At 38.8% G+C, this 27,197-nt stretch overlaps 1 protein-coding gene across 5 annotated transcripts in view; it reads left to right on the forward strand.

Moving 5' to 3' along the window:
• TRHDE (thyrotropin releasing hormone degrading enzyme) overlaps positions 1–27,197 on the forward strand; it is a 232,749-nt gene that overhangs the window by 155,424 nt on the left and 50,128 nt on the right. For all 5 annotated transcript variants that reach the window (XR_013929169.1, XR_013929170.1, XM_080393835.1 and 2 more), the window contains 4 exons: positions 301–389; positions 9,310–9,443; positions 9,542–9,597; positions 25,643–25,790. Coding sequence is in view for 3 of the 5 variants with exons in the window: in XM_080393835.1 (XP_080249961.1) it covers positions 301–389; positions 9,310–9,443; positions 9,542–9,597; positions 25,643–25,790 (427 nt within the window). In the remaining 2 variants the exon portion in view is untranslated. The remainder of the gene's footprint in view (positions 1–300; positions 390–9,309; positions 9,444–9,541; positions 9,598–25,642; positions 25,791–27,197) is intronic.

Genomic DNA, 27,197 nt, shown 5'->3' on the forward strand with positions numbered 1-27,197 from the left:
GTTATTTCCTCTTTTGTGAATCGTTTTGCTAAATTAGGAAAGCTTTGCAAAAAGCCCTCATGTGATGATAGTGTGTGAAAAATGTAAAATATAATTTAGGATTTTTTAAAGATGAATGATTTTTTCATTGTTTTATTGCTAATAGCAAATGCATTTCAAAATCAAGGTAACTTGTTAGAATCCACATCTTTACACTGCTGCTGAAATTGTGTTTTGATTTCTTTGACATGATCCCTGATTGCTGTGAGAAGAATCAGTTCAGTATTTTTGTTCTTAGATTCCCCCTCCTTTGTCTTGCAGCTACTTGTGGCAGATTCCATTAACAATTGCAGTAGGAAATACGAGCCACATCTCATCAGAGGCAATTATATGGGTGTCTAACAAATCAGGTAAAAATAAACTTTCCTCCCAGTGGAATCTCATAAAGCATACTTGTGTTTTCCTCAACTGTTTCTTTGGAATTGATCCTAGATAATTGTTTAGTTACTCTGTGCGCAGTTTTAGCTACTTGAAATGAATTACAAAAGAAGGAGAGTTGGGAAGGGAGGGAGGAGGAGTTAAGGATGAGCAACAAGCAAGATCTATAATAATCGCAGAAATTAGACAGTATAATGAAAAGCTTTTACATAGGATGTGTACCTAAGTGCTAAGTGTTTTATATTTAGCAACACATATCAAATAATTGATGAATGCTATTCACTTTATTGATTGGTGAAAGTTAAATGTAATATCTTTACAGCAAAACATCTGATAAGTATTACTTAGTAAATGCAAAGTATTTAGAATTCTAGCATTTTGTACTCTGATCCGTAGTCTGAACCAGGGCTAAGAAATGTTTACTGTCATTTAAGTCTCCTTATTGATCTATCAAAGTATTTCTTCTCTCTATTAGATAACTAGATGCTGGGCCTCAAAAGTGCATTTTTCTGCATACTCTTATTTTCTTCCTTCTCCGTTCCTACATGATCGTAATAGCTATAGTCCTGAGGACAGCTAGGGCTAGACACAAGTGTTTTTTTATCATCTAGAACAAGAATTCCATGGTAGAAATTTAATGAAATATTTGTCTATTTCCTTAGCAGTTCATGCGACAGTTTTGGACTGGAATTGAAGAGAGTGAGGGAAGAAATATGGAGACTTGAGTGGAGTGATTATATAGAAGGGGAAAGAAGGATCCAAACATCCCTTTGATACATGGGCTGTAGAGGGAGAACCGACGACTCCTTGTAAAATTAGAAGGGTATAGAGACCTCCCTCTGACAGAAATTTAATTGGAGGGAGGAAAGAGTCAGACCTGCGTGAGCCTGTGTTTTTTGCTTTTTTTCCCTTTTATAAGTCACGGAAAGATAATAGTAACTTTGAGCTTAGCAGCCAGCAGGACTAAAAATGAATGGTGCATGATCAGTGGAAATCTGAGTATCCCAACTTTCTAGTGGTATAAGGTCTGCGTTTCTTTTCCTGATTGTTTGCAGCCTGTCAGAATGTAATATGTTTGATGCTGTCCCCATGACATAAGCATCCAGAAATGTGCCAGGACCAGGGCACTTTTTATACCCGGGAAACATACTCTAGTCAGGGCATACAGATGCTGCCTCACTTTACAGAAATATATCATATTGGCCATACTTTTTAATATTAACACTTCCAAAATACTTCAAAACCTGTTTGCACTTTCACAGTCTGCCGTAATGACCTGCTCTACTTTTGTCCTTCAGGGCTTGATTGAACTCTCATTTAAGTTAATAGAAAGATTCCCACTGCCTTCAGAGAGAGTTGATCATCTCATCTCATCTCATCTCTTCTCATCTCATCTCATCTCTTCTCATCTCATCTCATCTCATTAGGTTGTACATGCATGCCTCCTTCCCTTCACTCCTGCCTTGAAAGTTCAGTATATTACTATTATCTGCACAGTTGCTTCTTCATTGCCTTTTACTTGCAGAGTGCTGTGGAGGAACAAGTCTATAAAACCTCTACCCACTCTTTTAAGATCTACTGCTCCTATCGGAATGCCTTCAAGAAATCAACAAATTAATGATGGCCGGTGTGAGCAATGATTTTGGGGTGGCTGCTATATAGAAATTAAAGAGGAACCTTTCTGAGTCATCAGTTTTCTATGTAGCGAATCAATGCCACTGTGATCTATTGTCATTATCCTTGTCCTTCCTCATTACTTTCTCACTCACTCACTTGCTGTGCCTCACTGAAAATGAGACTGTAAACTTATGACTACAGCAAAGAAGTCCTCTTGCTTCTACGTATTGTTGTCTAGCTCAGCTGAAGAACTCCTCAATGTAAAAAATGTTAGTAAGAACATCTCTGGATGTGCTGAATGTATGATTCATTGTATGTGCTGTTATGTATTGGGGCTGGTATAGATGTTTTTGTGATACTTCTGGAGATTTTCTGCAGCTGGTATGTTTGTTTCATGGGGATGTGGCATGATTGTTGTGGATAGGAAGAATCCTGAAGACTTTCTGTTGTACAGAGGACACAGTTTCAGTGTTGTCCCAGCAAGTAGCCTAGGAACAACTCTGCAAGCTGGAGGTGAAACAAACTACTCCAGAGGATATCTGAAATATTGAGAGGGTCACATTGTTCTTCAAGAGATTGTAATTGAATGTAGATACTCAAGTTTGGAGGAAATTCTGATCATGAGGATGATTTCCATGCCCTCTTTAGGAAGGAGCAGGTGTTTCCTTCTTGTTGACTAAACTGCTGTGCTAAAGAAGCTTCCAGTGTAACCTGAAGAGTGGATAGGAGATGATGAACATCTGTCTGTTGTCTGTCAAGTAATACTGGCCACATACTTCATTTCAGCTGCCAGTAATGAAGAGGGTCCAAGTTAATGACTACCATTATGATATCTTGGCATATCACTTAATTTTTTCAAAAAAATTAACCTTGTCTGTGTGTTACCTGAAAGAAATGAAACCACAGCAGTTTTCAAATAGTTACATATATTAACATCAATAAATATTCCTTTATTGTGGTAGTTTCCCAGGGGAGTACACCCCCTGCCTTGCACTAGGGTTCACCAGGGATAGTTATTTACTGATGGAAGAGTCTCTTCCTTCATGTATATCCAAAAGGGCAAGAGAGAGGATTACTGATTTTTGTATCCTCTTTGCTACCGTGTCCATCATCTCATCAAGATCTTGTAGGATGCCAATTGACATTTTTATGAGCAAGGGATAAGAGGCTGCTGTCCAGTCTTGTGAAAGTCACTGAATGTAGGATGCTTGGGTTGCTGCTGTCTACTCACCCTGGCCGTGTCTGGTTACATACTAGAGATGGTGAGGCATGCAGATCTGTTAAACCATCACAAGATCACTGGTTGTTCAATATGCTGAGCAGGGTTAATTCAGATAATTGCACGTCATCCCAGCTGCTGTCAACAGAGCTCATTCTGTCCACTTTTCACCACACCATGGTGAAGGGACACACTGGAAATTACAACTATGCAGTGTCTTTTTGAGGTGTAATCCATCGTCCTTTGCAACAAATCCTGTAGAGAGGACAGTGCTAGGCCTTGGCAACATGTCTGACAAAGTGCATAATCTCCAAGATGTTTCATATTTAGTGTAGCTTGTCACACATGTTTGTGGACAGTATGTAGTCATAGTTTTGGAAGGTTCTCATTTTGCAAGTGCTACTGCCAGTCTCTCTTCTCCTTACTCAGTGAACCACAGCATTTATGTAACCATTTTTCTACTCATCAGTTCACATACCAGTCATCAGATGACCTTTTTACTGGCTCAGTTTGTCTGGGCATGTGAAACGGAGCTGTCTCTTTTGCTTTCAGAGTGCTACACAGATACGTCACCACCAGCTTTTTCCCTCTTCGCTCCCCATAACCACGGATGAGGCTGTTCTGCTTCAGGCCAGTGACAGCTATTAGACCTCTGAAAACTAAATTAGTCACAAAGGAGACATCTCATGATTAGCCTTCCTAGCCATGCTGAGGTCAGAGACATCACGCTAAGCTGGCTGCAATGCTCTTTGGGCTACAGTCTTGCAGGTCTGCTGAATGATATATTTCACTGGCACTGTGGAAATCACTGGTGTTAGAAACTTCTGCTCTGTCGTAGATCCGGAGCTTGTTTCTGTTTCTCCTATGTAAGTTACCTCTTTTATGATTGCTGAACATTATGTCCACACTGTTTTGGGATCAGCCCAAAATCGGTAGTGGGTAGCAAGTCAAGGACCAGCTTTGAATTCAGCCCATCCCCACAAAATCACTGCTTAGTGGTGCTGGCGGGAAGGTGTTGGCGATTGCTGCCAAAGGCATACTAAGTGTGGAAGCACAGGGTCACCTATCCTGTGGATCTGGGAGAAGTGACCTTAACCTCAAACCTCAGGTTTAGCTAGCATCCGTTTCAAACAGATGAGCAAGGCTTTGGATAAAGGCATACCTGCCATTCCCTGGGCATGATTTTTCTGGCGCTTAGGCTCCAGGTAGGAAACATCTCCACGTGACTCAGCAAGTGCTGCTGAAGTGACGGACGCAGCTTTACAGTCTGCCTCCCTGCCCTTTCTGTCCGCGCCTCCTGTAACTTGGCTGATTTGTTAAGTCCCAGGGAAATACTCCTCTCATGGATATCTCTGCCTCTGGTAAAGTGACTGTCATTCAGACTCTTCTTAGTATCTCCAGAGGGTTGCTATGAGATGGGGGAAGGAGAGTTTAACAGGGCAATTGTCTTCCAAACAGCAAGTCCCAACTTACTACATTATGCCACCTCCTACTAGATAATAAGCCCCCTGACAGTCTGATTCTTCTCCATTAAGTGTCTTGTAGAAGACAGCTGCTTCTGAGCTGAGGTTTGCTGGCTGCCTACTAGGGAATGAAGCATTAGTGCAGCATTAGGAAAATACCCTTTTTTTTTCCTTTCTGAGACTCAGCTGTTGAACTTGACCTGTGTTGATTCCAGACTCTGCTCTTTTGTCTTTCAAAAGCAGGAGGAAGGGAAACACTGTGAAGTAAAATAAATATGCAGGTCCAGCTTTACAACTTTCACCAGCCATAGTAAGGACAAGGAATATATGACCTGCAATCCTGGCATGGTTTTAACAGTGATACGGAATCACTCCCCTTATCCCAACAACTGAGCAAAGATCCTATCAGAAGACTGCTGCTTACATTGTGTACCACTTCAGGCATTAGCAGTTCCATCATACAGGAATGTTAATGGATGGAAGAGTAGTCTGAGGAAAGAGTATGTGAGCCAGAACATGATCATATTTACTGATGTGTGCTCCATTTGTTCTGTTATTTATTATACCAAAACTTGGGGTTTTTTTCAACATGGAACTATGGCATCATGGCAAGTGAGATGGAAAGAACTTTTCCTTCTGGTTTGCCTTCTCCCTGTATGAAAAGTTCTTGCAAAAAGATTTGCAGAATTTAGTGGAAGCCAGTATATTTTCACAAAATATTGTGATGAAATTCCTCGTGGAATATTTTCATCAGAAAAATTTCACTTGCTGTTGTTGGCATGAAATTGTGCTACTCTTGTGCAGTTATTTTTGCAGGAAAATGGAGTCAGTTCTCCCAGTAGGGATCCTACCAGCATAAACCAATTTCCTAGTACGCTAGGGGTTGTATAAAATGAAAAGTTAAAATACCAACTGTGAGTCCAAACACTTGAAACAGTGGTAGAAATGTGTTTAGCCCACACTCTTGTCACGTTGGAGTAGTGTCTTGCAGAGGGGTGCCCTTTGCCCAGAGCTGCTTCGCAAGGCACTCATGTTGCCATGTGGAGGAGCAGGCTTCCATCATTCCTGCTGGTTTTGATGGAGCTGAAGTTGCTCCAGAGCTGGGAGAGCTCAGAGCTTCAAACCACGCGCAGTTAGCACCAGCTGGAGGAGTGTCTCACACTTTCAGAGCAGACAAAATAAGAATCAGACCCTAACTGTTTTTCTTACTTCAAAACAAATGCCATAAAATTTAACTATTTCCTCCTATATGTCTCCTATATCTATGTGGCAGAACTGTGAGTTTCAAAGCAGTGTTATTTCCTGAGGCATCCAGGCAAAACATGACCATGGAGAAACACTTTCTGATGGAAGAAGATTAAAAAAAGTTCCCTTTAATCTCAAATACAACTGTATATATATTTTAGATTGAATTTTAAGAGGTGAACTAAACCCACCAGAGAGAGATTTCTTCCCAAATGAAATCTTTATTGTGGTTTAGAAAGTCATGAATGGTTTAATATAGGGTTTAACACTGAAAGACTATGTTTTCCCTAACTATAATACTTTTAATGGGAAACTAATACATGTCTTTGTGGTAAGTGGAGAAGTTACCCAGGTGTATAGAAATTATCGGTGCTGTAATCATCAAAAGAAAAAAAATTATAAGGAGGCGTGAGAATCGATAGACTCAAACACCAAATTCCACTAAATTACATAGAACTATGTGAAGCACATGCATCAGGCAGTCCCTTAAAATAACCACCTCCTTGTATGAGCTGGAAAGGCATGAAAGATTCCTGTCTTGTATTTCAGGAGGTCAACACATGAGTGGTCTTACTGAAAAATAATGATGAGAGGTTATGGTTTGATTTAAATGGACCAAGACAGCAATAATGCCATGGAGCTTTGAAAAGTTACTGTTCTCCATTAAAGCAATATGTGTTGGAGGTGTTAGTTGTGAAATAGGTTATTTTGACCTGGTTGCATTTGGCTGGCAACTATCATTCAGTACTCTATTAAAGCATAACTATTTTCCTGACTTTGGAGATCAAAATTTAGTAAAAATGCTCAGACAAGAAAAAACGACTGTAGGTTTTTTTATTGCATCTGATTTTGAAAATTTCCATTGAATATATTTATTTACCCAGATATTGATTAATTTGTGCTTATAGCCCATTTGGTATGCTTTTAGGTATCTGAGGTGTAGGCATTAACCAGTTAGAAGTAGATGGTGCCAGGGATGGTGGCATTTAATAGTTTGCAACAGGAAAACATGAGCAGAAAACTACTACATCAAGGTGGTAGGATTTTCTGCCCGGTGTGAACAGCGTGCTCCTGACCCCACACGGCAATATGCCTCTGAAGACCCAGAGAAACTCTAAAAGTCATTGTTTCCCTCAACAGTCTCTCCTAGATATAGAATTGGGTATTTTTGCTATTACTCTTCAGAGGCTTACTAGCTTCATAAGGAACATAGCTGAGGTTTAGGCGCTGATAGACTGTATCCACAGCATTGAACTGGGCAAACTAAATAGACCGGGGTAGATCTACATTCAAATTCCTTCTCTCCCTGTTTTACAGCAGATTCAAACCTGTTCTAAGAAGGTGCCTTTATCACTATGCTGTAAATTGTTAATGATCTTTTAAAGTATTACTACAGTAATACTTGTCTTTATAGAAGATTCAGTGATTTACACAGGAACCAGGATTCAAGTCTTCCCTAAGTAGGCTGGAGCAACTGGGTGATTCTAACTTCAGGTTCAGTGAAGAATAGATTTAAACAGAAGAGCAACTTCGCTATAGCAGCCTTAAGAGAGTTTGCTTAGGACTGAACTGTATAGTCCAGTGTTTTACAGACCCTTGTGGAAGGAAGGACACCCGGTGTTAAATCTTGCTCCAAATCAGATTGCGTGGCAAAAGCAGCTTAGATGTTTTGTCAGTAGGAATGCCTAGAAAGCCCTCAGAGTTCTAGCATTTAATTCTTGTTTTCTCATTCAGTTCCATTTCTGCAGGATATATTGGCTCCTAAAGAATGTGCCTGCTTGGCTCTTTATCACAGATAACTAAATGGATGTAATCGATATTTTAACTAAAACCAGGGATCTGTATTTTTTTTTTCTCATTTGTTTATATAAAATAATTAAATTGAACTGGTGTGAGTCAGACAAACCCTAAAAGAGCAGTAACAGTTGAATTGAATAGCAATAACTGAGTTATTCTGGGCTTAATATTTCTAAGAAGCATATTTTTAAGAGATTTTAATGATGTCAGAACTACCTAGGTAAGAAGAGGACTTCCTTTTTTAATCCTGCAGCTTTTTATCTAAATTTGTGTGCATAATTCAACTCCATGAGTTTAAAGTTAAACATATAATTAGGTGGTTTTAGGATCGGGGTCTTGCTCTTCTTTGTATTTTTTGCACCTTAAAATGATAGTTAATTGTGTGTTTGCTAGAGTCTAGTGTGTTTGCTAGAGATATTTAGTCCAGGCAGGAGCATAACTTTTATTTGTAGTCATAGTCATCTATTATTTCCTCAGAAATCACTTTTTTTATAGGAAAGGCTGAAACAAATCAATTTTTTGAAGAAGTCTAGTTACTAGATAGTACGTGTGAATTGTTAAGGCCATATTGTTTAGGTTTTTTCCTATTTGTTACTTTCAGGGAATTCAAGCACACTAAACAATTCCCTGATGGAATTCTGTTTAAAACAAATTTTATGTATTTCTTTTTTATTTTAAAAAATGCATAAGAAGATCGTTCCTTTTGTCAACAGTGTACAAACTAATTTTATTATAGTAGAAAAAAGTGTTGAATTTCTAGCGTTCTGTTTCATGATCAGTTTTGTTGGAATAGTTTATACATTGAAGGCTTCTTCAAGAGACATAGAAACCTGAGGCTTCATTCCATGATGATTATTTCTGTAGTGAAAGAAGTGTGCCATGTGAGTTCAGGGCTTTTTTGTTGTTGAAATCTCTAATCCTGCAAATAGTTGTGGACTGCCTGACTGTACAAATACTGGACTAAATTTAGACTTTTAGCCCTGAACTGATTACTTAAAAAGAGGGAAAAGAGGAAGAACAGGTTAGTTGATAGAAGGTTAATTGGTCTAGCTCTAAAGGGGAGCTTCTCAGTGGTTAGCAGCTGGAAGCTCTACACTTGGAAATACTTTAATTTAAAATCAAATATAAAAGCTACATTGACTACATGCAGCACAGCTTAAGATTTTTTTTGTTTTAATCACAGACTTAGTCGTCTTCCTATAGCACATCCATTGAATTAATTGAGTTACAGTTGTAGAAAGCTATTTTAGCATAGCCAGCATCAGGGTACCAGACTTAAAATAGGCAGCTCTCATATAAATACTATTTGCCAGGAAAAAAACACCCTTGGATTCTGTGTGGGTAAAAGGTCCCCATAGGAATGTCAGCTGCTGTCTCTCTGCATAGAACAGATAAAGGAAATTATTAATCAGTCATAATTATTTTGTTAGTTTTTAAATTAATTTTACTGCTTTCATGGATATTTAAATAAGGAATGAATTTAACAGATACACCTTCAGAATTTTTAAATGTAAAACCAAGTCCCCTTCCCATCTTGTTCTTTGTTTCCAGAACACCACAGAATTCCTGCTTTGGAAGAGGCAAATTGGTTGCTGGGGAACATCAACCAGACTGGCTACTTTAGAGTTAATTATGATATTAGGAATTGGAGGCTGCTCATTAATCAGCTAACAAGGAACCATGAGGTAAGCTCATCTTCTCATCCCTAAAATCCGCTTTGGTAGGTGAACCTTCACAGTTTCATCACCCTAAATGATTCAATTTTTGTACTTGCCCCTCACAGGTTATCTCTGTCAGTAATCGAGCAGGCTTGATCGATGATGCATTCAATCTAGCCAGGTATGTTTCCTGAAAATAATCTATCCTCATACACATTGCTGCAATAAGTCATGCAGTCATTAACTCAGCAGTTGAGTGTGTTTCAACTTAGATATATTTTAAACACGCTTCGGTTCTTTTCCGCTCCCTTTTATTTTTTTTTGTATGGCACATAAACATGGTCTGTAGCCCATTCACTACTCTTGATCAATAATTGCCGTAGGGTATTTCCGAGTCTGGAAAGGTCTGATCAATTTTGCAGCAAGTTCAATTTAACACTTTGGAGATAAATAATCTCTTTCCTCTTTCTCTAATGAATGAGGGTTTTTTCTTCTGTTTCTCCCTAATGCCTCACCTCTCTTTTTTTATAACTGACCCTTATGCTGTATTTAATTTGTGATGCAAGGCATCTTCAAGCTTCAGTAATTTTTTTTGCCCTGACTTGTACTTTTATATCATTTCTCCAATATCTTTCTTTCCTTGTAATCTGCTAGAACAGACTCTTTTTCTGTGTGATGCTTTTCATGCAGAATGAAAAATCAGAGTTCCATTAAGCATTTCTGGAATTTATGCAACATTTTTTGTTTTATTATGATTAGAGAGAGAATTAACACATACAGTGCTGGTTAGGTAGCACCTTCTTTATGAACTGAGGCGATGGAATTGTACCCATTTTGAAAACAGGACATCTAACATGTTGATAATGAAAGTGTAAAATGAGAGGAAAGTAGTGGAACATTTCAAACTTTTTTGATTCTTGAGGTACCTGGGAACACTGCCTCAATAAAACACTGTGATGTCAAAGGCAGTGTGAAAAGAATTCCTGATACTACTGGCTTTCCTGTTTGCTGGTGTATTTATAGCCATATTTGAGCAGGGGCTTGCAAGAATCGGCAGTACTGAGGTACATTTCACTACAAACGGTCACCGGAGATCTTTGAGATTCAAGCATAGTGTCACACAGAAATTATCACTCAGTGATGTTCCAGCATCGCTGCAGTAAAACACAGTTGTGTGCCCTACCACGCTGTTCCTGCTGCCAGTGCTAGACTGAATATATGGCCTTTACTTAACAGTCCAGAGACATAGTAGGGAGAGACATCATGGGAAGAGATGGAGGTTCCATTTGCTTTTTGCACTGCCCTTCATTCTTGCCCCATAGCATCTTCCCATTGGCAACAGTGAAGGACTGTGATTTGTGTACTCTCAGACTAGTAGAATATTGCAGAATATTCTGAAGTATCTAGACAGTTAGAAGAACACTAAATATTCAGTGATGTAAGAGTCTGTTCTGATTTTATTTGGTTTTGGCACCTCAGAAAAGCAGTGTGCAGTTAGACAGAGTCAGTATGGTGCTTTCTTCTTTCCCCATGCACTAAACACAGTCAGAAGTGGCTAGACTTCCCTGAAAAGCCAGACACCAAAAAAAGCTGTTTCTTAAACCTGTACTTGTAGGTGAGTGTTTTTCTTCTGAGTCAGTACCAAGCCAGTGTTCTAGGATGTCTTGTTCATGAAGCATAAAGGCAAGCCCATCCTACACTGTCTGGCCAAGTTTTGTGTATCTAAAATCCACCCACAGATTAAATGAGTAATGCATTCCCCACTTGCTTTCCAAAGCAGTTTTATGGTGATACTGGATCCTGCTGCTTTTCCAGAGGTAACTACACCAAAGAGCTGTGAAATCTTTCACAAGATTTCACATTGTCAAAACTTGACTTTCTTTTGATAACAATGAGCTGCAGCAGACTGCTGCTGCATTTGTTACTCATGCACCATGGAAAAAAGTAGTTGAGCTAAATATTTGCAGTGTATACACATGTGCGTGCATAGATATTACTTAAGAGGAAATATTCTTCCAACAGGGATACATAGCTAGATTCCTGTTTCTTTAAAATCTCTGCACAGACTCCTATCAGTAGTGTCACCTTGAGTAAATGCCTTACAAGCTAATCTGGGTGGAGGAAAGATCTGTATATTTACAAACAGTAGATTTATGTTCCGTATTTCAAGAGTAACAGTAAGATATGTGGACTTGACTAAATGTGCCATGTAGGGTATACTTTTTTTAGTTTATTCATCTATTATCTTTCCTATTAAAAAAACCCAGACCATTATAGTGATGCTGAAGTAAGTTTAATTAGCTAGCTGACTATTTGGTACCTTTTTATGAAGATATTGGTATTTTTTGTTTCATTTCCCCTCTCCCAGACAAAGAAAGATGAGGAATGGGCCTAATACTTGCTCTGTTCCCTTATCACAAGTAGGACTAGAGAGTCATCAAGAGACTGTTAGAAGAGGAGTGTGCTGGGGGCAGGCCTTGATGGCAGAGTGCCCGAACTTCTGCTATTATGAAAGCAGATGGAGAAGCTCTTGGTGGGACAGGCAATGGGGAATCGCATGCCAACACAGTAGTGTGGCACGGCTGCCTCTGCTGTGTCGGGTGCTCCCACGTGACACAGCGGTGTTCCTAAAACAAGCTTCAAGGGCTGTCAAAATCACACAGACCCTTTCGGTTTCCTCAAAAAGTCAGTGTTCAGAAGGCCACCATCGGCCTAAAAGCAGCTTATCTAAACACAGCATGTGTTTCTCCCTGCCCGTATAATGTTACGTGATGGGGAGATTAAATGCATACGATTGTCTCTGACTGTGACATGAGAAGAGGTGAGTAGCCTTGTTGACCAGGCATAGAGGTAGTAATTGGTAGTTTAGACCTGGCTTCGGAGAAGACTGGCTGGTTTTAAGAGTAATTTAGTCCTAAGATGTGGTCCCTAGCTGCACTCATGTTATCTCCTTGTCTACAACTATAAAGATACACATTTTCAGAGAGAGTACTGTGGAATACATACTTTGGTTTTAATCCCTAGCTGTTATTTTCAGTGATAAAATAATACAAAAATGACAACATAACTTCTTAAATTCGTGCTGGTCCTTTCTAAAAGAATTTCTAACATGAATAGTTCTTTTTAATGTACTTAAGAGACTGTTTCTTCAAAATACCCTGTCCTTCTTAGAAACTTCTGAAATACTCCCTAGTGTGTTGTTGAACTTGATACAGATATAATGTGCAGTCCCCACCAGAAAGGTTTGACTCAGTCTTTCCACTGTCCTAATATGGTGTGTCCTAACATGATATTGCTGTGTAGTTTTACTGCTGACTGATTTTGTTTGTGGAACAAGTACAGGTCTTACCTTCAGTGAAATCTAATAATATTTAACTCCGGAGAAAGATGAAAAAAATTGCTCATATATTTTGGAGCACCACTTTTTAAAAAAAAAAAAAAAAGAAAAAAAAAAAGTGTGTTTGATTTCATTCCTCCAGAATGTTTATTAGCCTTTTAGTGTCCAGCATAATGACTTCTCAAAAATAAATAACATAAACGAATTGATAGCTTCAAGGAGTATTTTAAGCTTTATAACTTTAATTTCATAAGGTTTTGCCCATTTTGTATGGAAATATATTCCTGCTTCTTCCTTCGTGGTGTTTTTTTTGGTTCCATAAAATTAATCAAGCAGAGTTTTACTGAATAACAACAATAAAGAAAGCTGGAGCTTGCTCACTGTGTTTGAGTCTTGCAAGCTTGTTTGTTTTTCAGATTTTTAGGTGTAATTCTGTTCTCAGCTGTAGTACTGCACACACCCTGAGGATCTGGGGAACTATAGCCTTGGAAGTAACGTAGCTTATGAAAATAAATGCCCCAAATTCTTGAGCAAGAACAGCACCTTGGTGCTATATCTTCCCTTCTTCTTGAAGATCCTTTATCTTTTGCTTTGTATGTTTTCCGTGGAATTTCAGTACAATTTGAAAATGTTTATTATAGTAAATGGGATGTGTTCATTGTGAAAGCTGCGTTCTCTCCTAAGCTTAAGCTGAGAAGAGGGCAGTTCAGATAGCTCCAATAAGTAGTATTACAGGAAATAACAAAGATCCTACTGTTTCTTGAGAGTGTAATGTTGTCAGCTTCTCCTTTCTCTTTCCTTAGGATAAGGGGTCAGTTAGTGAGTATGTGAGGTGGGATGCCTCCCACTTTAAGCATCCCAAAGGTAGATCTGTAAATCTGAGCTTGTCACCTTGCAGTAGACTGACAGTTAATGGAGAGAAACGTGCACCTGACCTGTCAAAGCCACTTAACCACATAGGATAAGATAAATTACCCTCCTAATGTCAGGAGTATTGTGGCACCCCTAGTTCTTCCTTGCTGGCCTCTAAATCTTTATATTCTCTTCCCCTCATTAAACGGTTGACTTAATCCAATATTATGTCAAAGAAATAGATCTGGTTTGTATTCAGTGTTAATCAGTGTTGGATCACATGTGACTGTGGATACCTATTTTACTGTCATATAAAATAGTTATTGTTCTTTCCAGTTCTGGAAGAATCCATCAGTTTTGTCTCTTGAAACCTAACGTGTTTCTCATCACCCTTTGACCATGCCTGCACCATCGTCAGCTCGCCGTATTAAGGCGGCAGGTGCTTGGTTTGTGTGCTAGTTGCTCAGGAAACCTTTTTTGATGCTGACAATATGTCTTGCTGTCAATTAGTACCTTGTCTTCTGTTCCATGGTTGAAGAGATAGTGGTGGCATTCTGTGGGCATTTTCCTGACTTCCTTTTCAGGTGGGTCGTAGGCCTGGGGACAGTACAGTGCATGTCAAGACTTCACTCTGGTTACACATTAGCAAAGGCCAATGATAAAGCTTGGCAGCAGTTCTTGCATATTCTTAGCAGCATTTCTTTGATGTTTATTGGAAGCTTTTTCTTAACTGGATTAATGAGAAAACATAAAGCAGTGTCGTTAAATAATTTTTCTTCTGCTCCAGTCCCGGATGGCCATGTTGGAGTGCTGTCCATTTCCCTTCACAGATAAGGGGGAGAGTGAGCTATACTCTCTTCAGATGTTTTTTTTTAGGCCAGAAAAGCCTGCCCCTGTAGACTTCAGAAATATAGGGAGCTGTGTCAGAAACAAGCAGCTACAAAAAACCCACGCTTTCAGAATTGTCTGTGACCTAAGCGGCTTCCCTGCTGGAGATGACCTTCATGAGAGTTCTCACCTCTCAGGATTCCATTCACCAGGCCACAGCCAGGAACCTGGTGCAGATACATGATGTTATGAAGGTTGTTTTCCTGCTGTTAATCACATCTTCTTGGCTTGCTTCTTTCTAAGCTGTGAGTTCTGCTGACTCTAGGAAACAAAAGTCTGAGGGTAAGGGAAAAGGCAGTGCCAAGCTACTTTTCAATATATAAATCCAGATTCTCTCCCTTGACACAAATTTATCTTTAACAGCAGGTGCTTTTGACTCCAAGGTTGGTTCCAGAAGTAAAATACTGAAGTAATCTAATGCTCACTCTAGATCACCTTCTCACCAACTTGAACAGAGAAATTAATTTTAAAAGTAAGTCTCAGTTAACGTTAAAGTATAGCCTTTGGAACCTGGAAAACCATATCGTTGTTTTATTTTTTTTCTAAAAGATTAAAAAAAACCCCAACACACATACACATACAACACACACACCAACAAATCAAAGCCAAGCCTCTGCTTGTTCCTTAAGTTAATTCCTAGATGTGAAGTATTGTGACTCTGACAACAACATATTATCCATTCAGCTACCTGAAGCAACACCACCTCCCAGAATCACAGAATCACAGAATCACAGAATGGTTTGGGTTGGAAGGGACCTTAAAGATCATCTAGTTCCAACTCCCCTGCCATGGGCAGGGACAGACACCTTCCGCTGGACCAGGTTGCTCAAAATCCCATCCAACCTGGCCTTGAACATTTCTGTAAACTGAGAGTTATCTTGTAACTAGTCCTCTAGTTTATACTTTCCATACCATACAATGTCATGCTCATGGGGGGGGGTTGGCTAGGAGGGGCCGATCACTGCTCAGGGGCCGGCTGGGCATGGGTCGGCACGTGGTGAGCAATTGTGTTGTAAATCACTTGTTTTTTCCTTTGGGTTTTATTACTCTCTCTCCCTCCCTCCTTTTCATTACAGTTGTCATTGTTGTTGATACTATTATAATGTTTTATTTTAATTATTAAATTGTGCTTATCTCAACCCACCAGTTTTACTTTTTTCCCCAATTCTCCTTCCCATCCTGCTGCGGGATGGCAGGGAGCGAGTGAGTGGCTCCGTGGTGCTTAGTTGCTGGCTGGGGTTAAACCACAGCAATAACAAACTGAACAGTGGAGTTCAACCGATCATCACTGTTCTTTTCCTTCTCCAGAGATTGTTTCATTTATTGTAACATTTGAAGTCTTCCAATATATGTGAGCTAATTGGTTTCATGTTACACTTGTTTGTGTTACTTAAAGTCCTGTTCTGTGTAATGTCAGGGAAAGTCAAGGCATTTGAGGACCCTTTAAAATTCTGGGACTGGATGATAAGTAGGTGACAAAGGTAGAAGTTCTCATCTAACCCAATTAATGTACTTCAAAATGTTTCAAATTTTCAGCAGCCAGATCCAGGGTTGTTGACCTTGTTTTGCTTGGGTATTTATAAACAGTCATATAGGATCTATTTAAATGAATAAACTACAGTTTAACTCCAGCCTTCATTATTACTCCTGATCACATTTGCTGATAGTTCAACACAGAGGCAAACAGGTATGTTAAGCAGCTCCCTTAATTACTGCCTCTGACTACCAGCTAAGAGAGCGAGTATGAGATCGATAGATTGTGTTACACTTGATTAATAGTAATATAGGTTTACTATTTTAATAAATGAGGCCTCATCTAAATTATTTCAGCAGATGCTATAGTTACCCTCTTCCACTGTCAGGCAAATGTTGATGATGGTTCACCAGCAATTTATTTAGATATGGCTTCCTACAGAATTTGTTGGATTTCCTTTGACGTAAATACTCTCTGAATGGGCCAGAGCAGCTGTGCGTTTTTTAGAAAAAATGGAAAGCTACAAATGTTTTAAGGTAGCCATCATTCATTCCATATGCTGCATGTCAGTCCATATGTTTTGTGACATATCACAGCCTTGATATCTGCTTTACATGGAGCTACACATTAAAGCTAACATTTGCATATGTTTGTACCAGAAGAATCAAAGCAATTCTGGAGAGTAAGCACACTTAAAGTCAATTCTGCCTTTGCAGTAAGTATCATATGTGCATCTGATCCTGTTGCATAGATAAGAGCAGTAAAGCAAGTTGTACAGTACATTCCAGGAAAGTGCCAGTGCTGCCTGGATGATAGAAAAACATGCCAAGAGCTGGGGAAGAAGTTGGAGAATACTCTTCAGCACATACAAAAGAGACACTGTGGATCTGAGTTCTCTGCAGTGTTTAGTGCAGGGGGTAGGTCTTGGTCTAGTATACATCTATCCTGTAGAAGTGGGTGATGTTATTCCACATCCCCACAAAATTTGCCTATGCTTCAATTATTTCTGGTACTTCTGAGTTATTATAGCAGCAATTGTTTAATCCTGTAAACTGCATTAACTCTATTCTTAGCTGAACCCAGAATAAACTGACAGGAAAACATGACTCTGGTTTCAAGGGAGTGAAAGAATTATTTTTAGATAATGGTTGTTAGCCCATTGTCTTTTCACTCCGTTGTCTTGGTCTGTTACTGGTCTCTGAAGTCCGCTTGGTATGGATGTATCCATGTTGCAGCTCAGGTGCCAGGGACTGCTGTCTAGTGACAGGGCAGGGGAACAATCTGTGAAATTATTTTTGGGAACATTAATTAAACCAGGTGTGAATTACATGTCAAGAGAACACCTAACTTGGAGATTGAGGTTAAACAAGAGGAGGAGAGTGACATGAGTGGACCTTGCTGAGCAACTTAGCAAGTGAGTATTGGAAAGGGGGCTGAGAGGTGCAATTATGGCTTCACGAATGTGTATGTTGGTGGGGCACGGGGAAGTCTTCACCCAGCACCTACACCATTCTGTGGGGGCCCTATACTTTCCTACCTAGCATACACCTGTTCCCTGTGCTTTCCTCTCATCTACAGGCTGCTTTTTCTTTCCCACAGCTGCCTGGTCAGCCCTCCTCCCCACCTCCCTTACCTGTCCTCACACAATAAGAAGCTTTTTTTCCTCCTTATCCTTACCCCAGAACCCCATTACTTTTCTTTCTGAGGTTCTGGCAGGGCTAGTATGGAGAGCAAAAGACCCTGCTGCTACCTGGGCCAAGGTAGCAGCAATGAGCCACCCTGAGAGGCTGGAGGTGCTGCTTTAAACAACCTGTCCTTTTCCAACACTGACAAAGAATAGATGAATGAATGGCAAGAGCCAACTTTTCTAGCTAGAAAAGACAATGCCGATGCCTCATCAGCATAAACAAAATAGTCTGCTGCCTTAGGCTACTGACTGCTTTGCCTGCTGTTTTGACCTGACTGCACCATTGCTTCTCAGACACGATCCTGCTTTTTGGGCTCATCCAATTGCTCTTGGCCAGGATCGTTGTCTAGAGCTCTGGTCTTTGTTGGTGTATGCTCTGTCCGCTTGGCAGAACACACTGCTAGGGTGAACTTTTGAATTCAAAGTGCAGATTATGCTTTCAAGTCTTTTGGTCTTCATTTCATGTACACTAAAGTCCCTTTGCTTGATAAAATTTAGAGAAGTCTTGGGGATCAGTGTTGTCTTAGCTCAGCTCCTTCCTATTTAGTTAGAAATGTGGCTTTCTCTACCCAGAAATCAAGCAATAAATGACAGGAAGGACCATACTATGACTAAGACAGTGCACGGGGACTAGAGAAACTTGGGATGCTGTTTCTACTATAGACTTCCTGGGTGATCTTGGTAAAATCACTTAAACTGTGTCTGTTTTCTGTCTGTAGAATGGAGATAAGAGCATAGGTGAGGGGTTATGAGAATTTCAGAGAGTCTTTTACTATGAATATCTTTATAGGGAATTGCTTTTGTAGAAACACTATCCAATTCTGTATATATTCTGGAAAACAAAATTCAGATTATATATGTATTTTCAAGATCAGGCTTCTGTACTTTCCATATGAAGTTTCTAGCTTTTAAACACGTATTTCACTTGGCTGACTGATATGCAAATTATAAACATTATAACAGGAAAAAAGAGAGATATGAAAAAGTATTGTGCATAATAATAAACAAACTGAATTTTGAATTTGCTCAAACATGTTGTCATAGATAACATTGCCTATTGAGAACTTAAGAAATAGAAAAGGCTGTTTCATTCTGCTCTTCCCAACAAAATCATCAAGAAAGAAAACAGGTAACACTTTAAATAATTGAGTCATCTGAAACTGACATCTGTTAGCCCCTGAAATACATTCAAATTTCTTTAGTTAATTTAGGTGTGTGAATTACATACTTCTCAAAAATCAAGGTTTCATGATGATGAAAAACATTACATACCTAACTTACTGCTTAATTTTCAGCAGTGAGATTATTCCTTTTCATCTTGCACTGCTTTGTTTTTATATATATATATATTTTATATGGGGAAGTAGAGGAAAGAAGAGATACTGAACTCCAATTTGAAGGCATTTTTGTTGCATTTTTACAAATGGGGTTTTAAGTGTGGGTGGTTTTTTTTTCTGTTTTAAACAAAGGTAATTAATACAAATTAATATTAGCCTTTACTTATGTGGCAACTCTAAAAACCGTGCAAGATAACTTAAGCCATATGATACTCTGATAATTACATTGAATTTGAACTATTCTTTGTAGGATGCTTCAAATGCTCTTGTGTGGAGTTGAATGTCACTTGAAGAGTCCTCAAATATTTTGCTTGTAAGAAAACATAACAATAATAATCAGGCTTCACTTAAAACCATCATACTCACTGAATCCTTTGATGTTGTAGAGGTTGAATGCTGATAAATTTAGTACTTAAAATGAGCTTGTAAGCCAAAAGTTGCTGTTGTATTTATCAAAGGGTAGGTGTGCATTCCTGTCCTATTTACGTGGAAGTCCACAGCTGGTACAAATCATAATGCCTCCATTAAGTCACTTTGGATGTCTTAGAAAAGCAGAGTCCTTATCTGGTCCTAAGGCAGCCCAGCCCTGGGAGTGGAAGATGAGGTAGATCATTCTTTGATACTGGAGATCACAGGGCCTTTTTTACAGGTTGCCCGTTAGTTTTCTATGAGAAAACATTCTATTTCCAGCTTCCCTTGTTGAACATGGATGGCAGTCATCATAAGTTTTTAATCTTTGACTTCCCAGTCATGCAGGAGTTGAAGGTGAAATCTGTGACTACAGAGTTGGTTTCCCTGTTGCGTGGGTCACCTTGCTTGAAGCCTTTTTTACCTGTCAGGGTTCAACATACCTGTTTTTACTCAGCTGCCAAAGAACTGCTCCTAAAGCAGTGTGGGAAAGAATATCCTGAATACATCAGTAGAGACACCAGTCCTTAGTCGGTCCAGAATAAATGAATAAGGTTAGAAAAAGCCAAATAAATTTAAATTGGAACCAAGTTTCTCTGTGAATTATTCTAATCCACACACTTGACTTTAAAGGTAAAAGAATGAATAAGAATCCTAAACTGTCCCTTTACGGGTTAATGAGTATAATCTAATTATTCTTATATTGCACATGCATAGAAATAGAACTGAAGTTAATCAGTTGCACATCTATGTTCTGAAGAGCTGTGTTTTCCTCCTTCAAAACTACCCAGACAAAAAGCTAGTTATGTTTTACTTATTTCATAAGAAACAGATGATGCAGAGTGAGTTTTAAACCAGCAGCAACTAAATCACCTCATTTCCATTGTTTCAACAATGAAGACCAGTTTGCTGCCAGCTTGGATTTTCTAATTTTGATTTAAACACATGACTTATAATGACTTTGTTGAGTGGTGGGACTAAGGGATTTATGGTGCCCTTGTATGTGGGACTCTCATCAGTGTATGGCAACCCTGTCGTTTTTGTGACAGAGTCTGTTTGACTGGTGCTGGATTTATGATAGAAATAATTCAGAACACAGTAATAGTTTTCCCTTGGCAATTACACTACCATTTGGTACTTTGTCCCTAAGGGGAAAATGAATGTGCTGGGATCTGTCCATAAGTTCAGCGGCTCAGTGTAAAGAACAAATCAAGGTCAGAATGCAGCTGAATACACACTGATGTTTCATAATATAATCTAGATTTCCTGCTTTCATCTGACGTATTAAAAAACCTCATGTAATTTAGAGATTTGTTTTGATTGCTATGAGATTTTTAGTGGGAATTCTCTGTGAGGGATATTTCATTACCATGTTCAGTACGTTCTTTTTCTGTTCTTTGCCTCTTTTCTTTGTAGCAATGACCACCCTAGCAATTTCTTCAGTGTAAACAGGATAGTACCTTGCTAAAGGTTGGTGCTTATGGTATTACATAATGTCATAAGACACTTTATATCTATATCTATATCTATTTGTCTTTTGAAAGGTCATTTTCCACCTTTGCCCTTGTCATAAAAATGGGATAACACCTTTTTACCACAGTTTGTCAGCAGCCTCTTTAAGCATGAAAAATCTGCTGGACCAGAACGTTTGTCTGGTGGTAATTTGTCCGATAACTAAAGGGGATCACTTTGCTACTCTGTGTTCCTGTTCTCCCGTTCTCCACTTTGGTTCAGCCGGCAGTTGTGAAATAAAGAATGTGGATGATAGGACAAACCTCGTGTGGTGCAGTGTTTCTAACACATGCTAGAGTTCTCGTGTAACAGTGGCTACAGAATGATTGATATGCTGATAAACGGATGAGTAAGGGCAACTATATAAAAAGTGATAAAACAACAAAGCATCTCAAATGTGATCATTTTGGTTAAATTTTGCTTTTGTAGTCATAGTTCTTTTAAATGACTCAGTATGGAGAAGGCTGGCTTAGAGATGGCTTGTAGAGGCTCTTTTTTAAGTCTGGGCTCCTATCCATGTGACCAGTGATGTCCCTCAAAACTCTCTAATCTAGAATACAATAAAGAGGGATGCCTGCTTTTTGTGGTTTATACTGAAGCTAAATAAACAGCAGTTCATTTTAGGACATGAAATGGATCTGTTGGTACCCTTCTGTGAATATTTACATTGCAAAAGACCTGAGTTATAATATTCTTATTATCATGCCTCTGAGAAGAGAAGCACTGAAATTCTAGTGCTCCTAGGATATCCATCACTAGAGGCCTAACTAAACAAAACTAGACAAAGTTCTGTCAGGAATGGCATTGGTATTAATCTGCTTTGGGTAGGGGAGAGAGTAGATGAGTTCTTAAGGTGGCTTCCAGCCTTTTCATTCTAGATGCTATAGGTGAAGTTTTATAAACTTTTCAACCTGCACTTGAGATGTGCTTAACCTGAGCATTGATATTCATCCAGCCAATGTTTATGAATCAACACTGTTTGATTTGACTATTTTATCTGTTAAGATACTTGCCAAGACTATCCCAGATTCCTCTGCAGAATTTTTATTGATTGTAGATAGGTGCTTGTTAAGATTCTTGGGTGGCTACTGGAGACATACCTGGAGAAACAGTGTGACTGTTCCAGACCAGAATAAGATTGGACATCGCAGTATTTCCGCAGTGTTGGTGTTTTTTACCTGGTTTCAGTATAACCCATAATCAGGTATTGCCCAAGTGGCACACAATATTTCCATTTTCCTCCAAGATGGCTAACCTGGAAAATAACCTTGTCTCTTAGCCCTGGCTCCCATGCATTTGGACTTTGGCAGGCAATATCTGATAGTAATTTTTCTGGACTTTTAAGGATAGCAGTATGATCGATGGCTAAAAAGATACATGAAAAATAAGGATTTCTGTCACTGACCTTCTAAGTCACATTGTTGGAAGAGAGTGATAAGTCAAGCTGCATGTGTAGATTATGTACTTATACTCTGTAGTGCCTTTGAGTAAATATTTCGAGAAGATTACATGGCAGGGAAATTATTTTACATTTTTCCATTTGATGGGAAAGTTGCTACTATTACTTTTCTTATTATTGTAATGATAATTGTTAAACATTTCTGTTTAACATTTCTATGGGTCTGTGTTTTTCCACCAGAGTTCACAGAGATACTCATAACAGACTCATTCTGTGTTCTGCCTTCTCTCCTCATCTTGGTTATTGTCCTGCTCTATAAATGACACAAGTGATTTCAATTAGTTGTCAGCCACCTGATGGTGTATGTATTTTACACAAAAAGGTAAAACAATGAATGTACTTATCACTACCTCTTGACAGAAACTATTTAATGGCAAATAGTCTGGAAGTGCAGTGTATTTTGAATAAGAGGTTCATAAACACGGCTTAGTGGCTGAGGGGAAAGAACAGGGCTATCGTGGTTTTCTCTAGGCCTCACAATAAAGTAGTGTAGAATATAAAGAACATCCTTCCAAGGCAAAGTTCCTGAAGCACTTCTGTTTTCACCAGGGAAGTACTCCTATCTTAACTGCCACTTGTAAGAGGATTTTGGGTATATATGTCTGTCACAGAGGTCCAGCCTCGCCAGTGTACTTGAAGCACATCTGCCCAGCATGTACTGACAGAGTTTAACATTGATCATAGCAGCCATAAACCACTTTCCCTCAAAATCATGATCTGAAGTGATGAATTTTTTGTCATTTATATAGTAATGTCATCCCCAAAGACCTCCCCTCATCCCTGTTCGTGCTTTTGGGACTGATTCTGTTGATGATACTGTGGATAAGCTCTTCAAGGGTCATACCCAGAAAGAGAAGGAAGTTCAGGAGTAAACAGGAAAAACTCAGACTGCCACAATCTGGTTTTGTGAGGAGGAGTATACCCTCAAGGAAACAATAGGAAAAGTGGGAAACAGGAGAGAGGCAGGCAGAATTGAATGGGCTGATAAATTTAGAAGTCAGAAGCAGTGAATGATGAGAGTAAAAGCTTATGATGTGAACAGGATGATTGCCATCAGTTAAGAATCATGATTTTGAAACTTAATAGGAAGGCCGAGAGAATAGGAATAAGAGATAGATCTCTCTGAGTTCACTTCTTATGTTTCTTTATGGAGAAGTTAAGTTTAAAAAGAAATAATCTGTTTATTTTGCAGTGATGATTTCCCTTTTGCACTTAGCATACAGAGATTTAATTTCGGAAGCATGATCCTAAATGTCCATTAGTGCAGCTATAATAAACATTCATCTGTTTATTCCTGAAGCAGCATGTTTCCTAGAGCTAATCCTCTTGTTCCTTACTCCACACTTTCTCATGTCAATCAAGTTATCAGTAACAATAATCACAAATCCCATTAAGAACTAATTACATATGTGCAACTTCAAGCTAGTTTACCTCTTTGCTAACATTATCTCAAAGATTTTTAACTGCAGTCAATCCAGCTTGCTTCTGGCTCCATTAATTATGGTTGCACATCTTTACAAAGTATTAAGACCTACAACTCATCTTAATGATATTCTGCTGCTTCAGAAATAAGAAAGACCTATAAAATGGAGTAACTTGCTCTTCAGATGCATTGAACTCTGTCTGCCACCCACTCTAAGAGCTCCACCATTCTCATTTCATATCTGCTCAGTTCCTGAGTGACACAGTGAGCTCACCAAGAGATCTTGGTTTTCTTGCTCGAGTATATGCTGTAACTGGAATTAAGAACGGAATCTTGCTGACAAAATGTGGACAAAGATGACAGACAGACTGGAGAGTGTATCATCGTAAGGACGTGGCACAGATCCTTTTGAAAGCTGTTACATGAAATCCTTTCTTGAGAACACAAAGGGAACAGGGTGTAACTCTTCCAGTAGAGAGTGTGAAAAACAATGGCTTGTGTGGATGTGGTAGGAAAATATGGTTTTGCATCATACCAAAAAGAACAATCTATTTCAAATATTTCAACAAAGTATTTTTATATGCTGTTACAACTGAGAAAAAAATTCATATCAACATATACGTACTGGTTCATTTCCATAATAATCTGTGTAATTTTCTTTGTTTGTTATATGCATGTATCCCTTCCCCAGACAGTGATGGAAATTAAGGGGAACATTTGCAACCAACAAGGAGAAAAACTAGTCTATGAAGATATATCATACTGTAGCCTATGTTAAATTGAAGCTTGTGGAATCCTCTAACTTTAAGTGTTTAATGAAAACAGAATCATTATCTCTGTTCTAGGCAGGTAGAGACCTCCTCTGGGATTTAAACACATGCATCAAGAGAAGACTAGAACTGTGTGTTTCTGGGAAGTTTGTGCCTACAGTGTTAAACTTCGTTTCTCTAGTCTGGATAGTTAAGAAAAGATGCTGTTCTGAAAAAGAAAATGAGAGCAAATCCTAAAGCTTGATGTTTCCTGTACTCAGTTTTAAAAAGCAGCTTTCAAATACTTGTGTCTGTATTGCACCCGTAAAGCTATTAATTTAAAAAGTTTTCCTGAACTGTGCCCCTCCCCGCCCCCCCTCCCCCCCCCAACACACACACACACACACACACACACACACACACACTTTTTCCCTTGCAGGAAGAGGTCTTTTATGATGGAAAAAGAATGGGACAAAGTTCTAGCTGATTGATTTATAAACACCTGAAAAAACCATAGTTCATGTGGAAAGTGCTGGAACATCCTTAACCAAAGTGATGTCACTGGATTAGTCATTCCAAAGTGGCTTAATGTGGGTAGAAGACAAGGCAGCTCTAAGGGAGAGGAATAAGAGTGGGGAGGATAACTGTGGAATTAAAGATGCTTCTTCACCACTAGTTCTTTCCAGTTGCCCATGGCCAGTAGAAGTGTTCTCTGAAGCAAAATGCCATGGGTTGTTGATTTCATGCAGACAGCTTTCAATCTTGCAAAGCAACACCTTCCTTTTGTTTTTTGCTTAAAGTCAATTACTTCATTGTTCATGTCTTTTATAGCCACTGGAATCCATAAAAAGTAGGCATAGCTTGTCTAGTTTCCTTTCATGTGTGTTCATCCTTCCTTCATCCAGTAAGTATGCTTGCACGTGTCGGGAGAAACTGTGAGTTGCTGATTTTTTATAAGGTTCACTTTTATGTCATTATAGTGTGATGAGTTTATCATGTTTTTCGGTCTTCTAGTTTCGTTTGGAAAAAAAAAAGTCATTTTTGCCTTGTCATGTATCTTCTGCAAAACCAATTTAATACTAACTTCTTTTATTGTACAGAGCTGGTTATTTGCCTCAGAATATTCCTTTGGAGATTATCAGATACCTTTCAGAGGAGAAGGATTTTCTGCCTTGGCATGCTGCCAGCCGAGCTCTTTATCCTCTAGATAAATTGCTGGACCGCACAGAGAACTACAACATCTTCAATGTAAGAGATACCGTCTTCCTCTGTTTTTTTCACACAGCCTGCTTCCTTTTTTCGCTTTCTTTCTTTCTCTCACTCTCCTTCCTTTCATTGCCAAGGGTTGAACTGTTCCCCAGTCAGATACTTTAAATGACCTAGGGTTATGAGCTTTCTTCCTAATCATAGCAGTTGTCAAGCTTTGGTTCATTTGCATTTGAACAGTGATAACTGTTGTTTGAGGCATATATGATTAGTAAAAGGAAAGCTAATTATCCCTCCTATTAAATATTACGGCAAATAAAGTATTTCACTTGAAGGAGCCAAATTAATCTATTTCCAGATTTCCTCTTTTGAGGAGCCCCATGGTGATATTTAGGTTGGTGCCCAAGCTCAGCAAGGACACCAAGTGCAGGCACAACTGAATAGGATGCACGCACCTGAAGTAAAGATTTTTAGTCATTATTTCATCCAAAAGTCATGGTGAATTCAATGCAGTTACCTTAATTAACAAGGATTAAATCGCCATTGAATCAAAAGCCCATTCATAATTGGGTCCGAAGGGACAGCAGTAACAGCTAGCAGTAAATAATTAAGATAGACATGACAAACATTTTAACATTTTACCTGGAAAAAAAAAAAAAAATTATAGCTACGCTGAAGCATGGTTTATGAAGTACACAGAATGTGAGGGTAGCCAGTAACAATTATGAACTCTTGGGCGTTTTTGTTTGCTATGAATTTTATGTACTCTACATATTTTAAATGGCTGATATACTGTAATTTTGTAGACCCTTCAAATGAAGGAACTCTTTACAGCCAGAAAAGTATAAAGGTGCTTTTTTTCTTCTCAAACATATATTTGCTTGTGTCTGTGTCCACAGACACACATGCTTAGACAGCAGGAAGCTAGAGGTGGCTGTATGTATGTATATATGTATAAGTACATACGTGTATATATATGCACACACATACACAAAGCTACCTGCTGACATGGACAATTATTTTTGTAGAACATATACTACAGATTAATAAAGACACAATGAAATTCTTCATGAACCTGCCATGTAGGCCTACATGGAAACTAGAGCCATAATACAAAATTACGTTGAAATAATTTGCATGTTTAGTCTATTGCTAACTGCACAGAAAAATTCCTATGAGTGTGCCATTGCTATTTCACTTTTAATCATGGCTGTGTAAAGAAAACACAATTTCAATAAATAAGGCCAGTAAAATTCACAGCTGGGTTGTGTTTTATCACTGCTGATGAGAGCTTTGAAAGCAGAGGTGATAGCAGAGGAAATAAAAAATATTTTTAGTCACAGAATAACATACGTGCTAAAGAAAGCTGCGCTATGAATCTCCTTTTGTGTTGACATCATATATACATGCCTGTGCATTCACAATAATAAAACAGATGCTCTCCTATGC

The sequence above is a fragment of the Falco punctatus genome, assembly GCF_963210335.1.
Source record: "Falco punctatus genome assembly, chromosome: 6".
In the NCBI taxonomy this organism is placed as follows: domain Eukaryota; kingdom Metazoa; phylum Chordata; class Aves; order Falconiformes; family Falconidae; genus Falco; species Falco punctatus.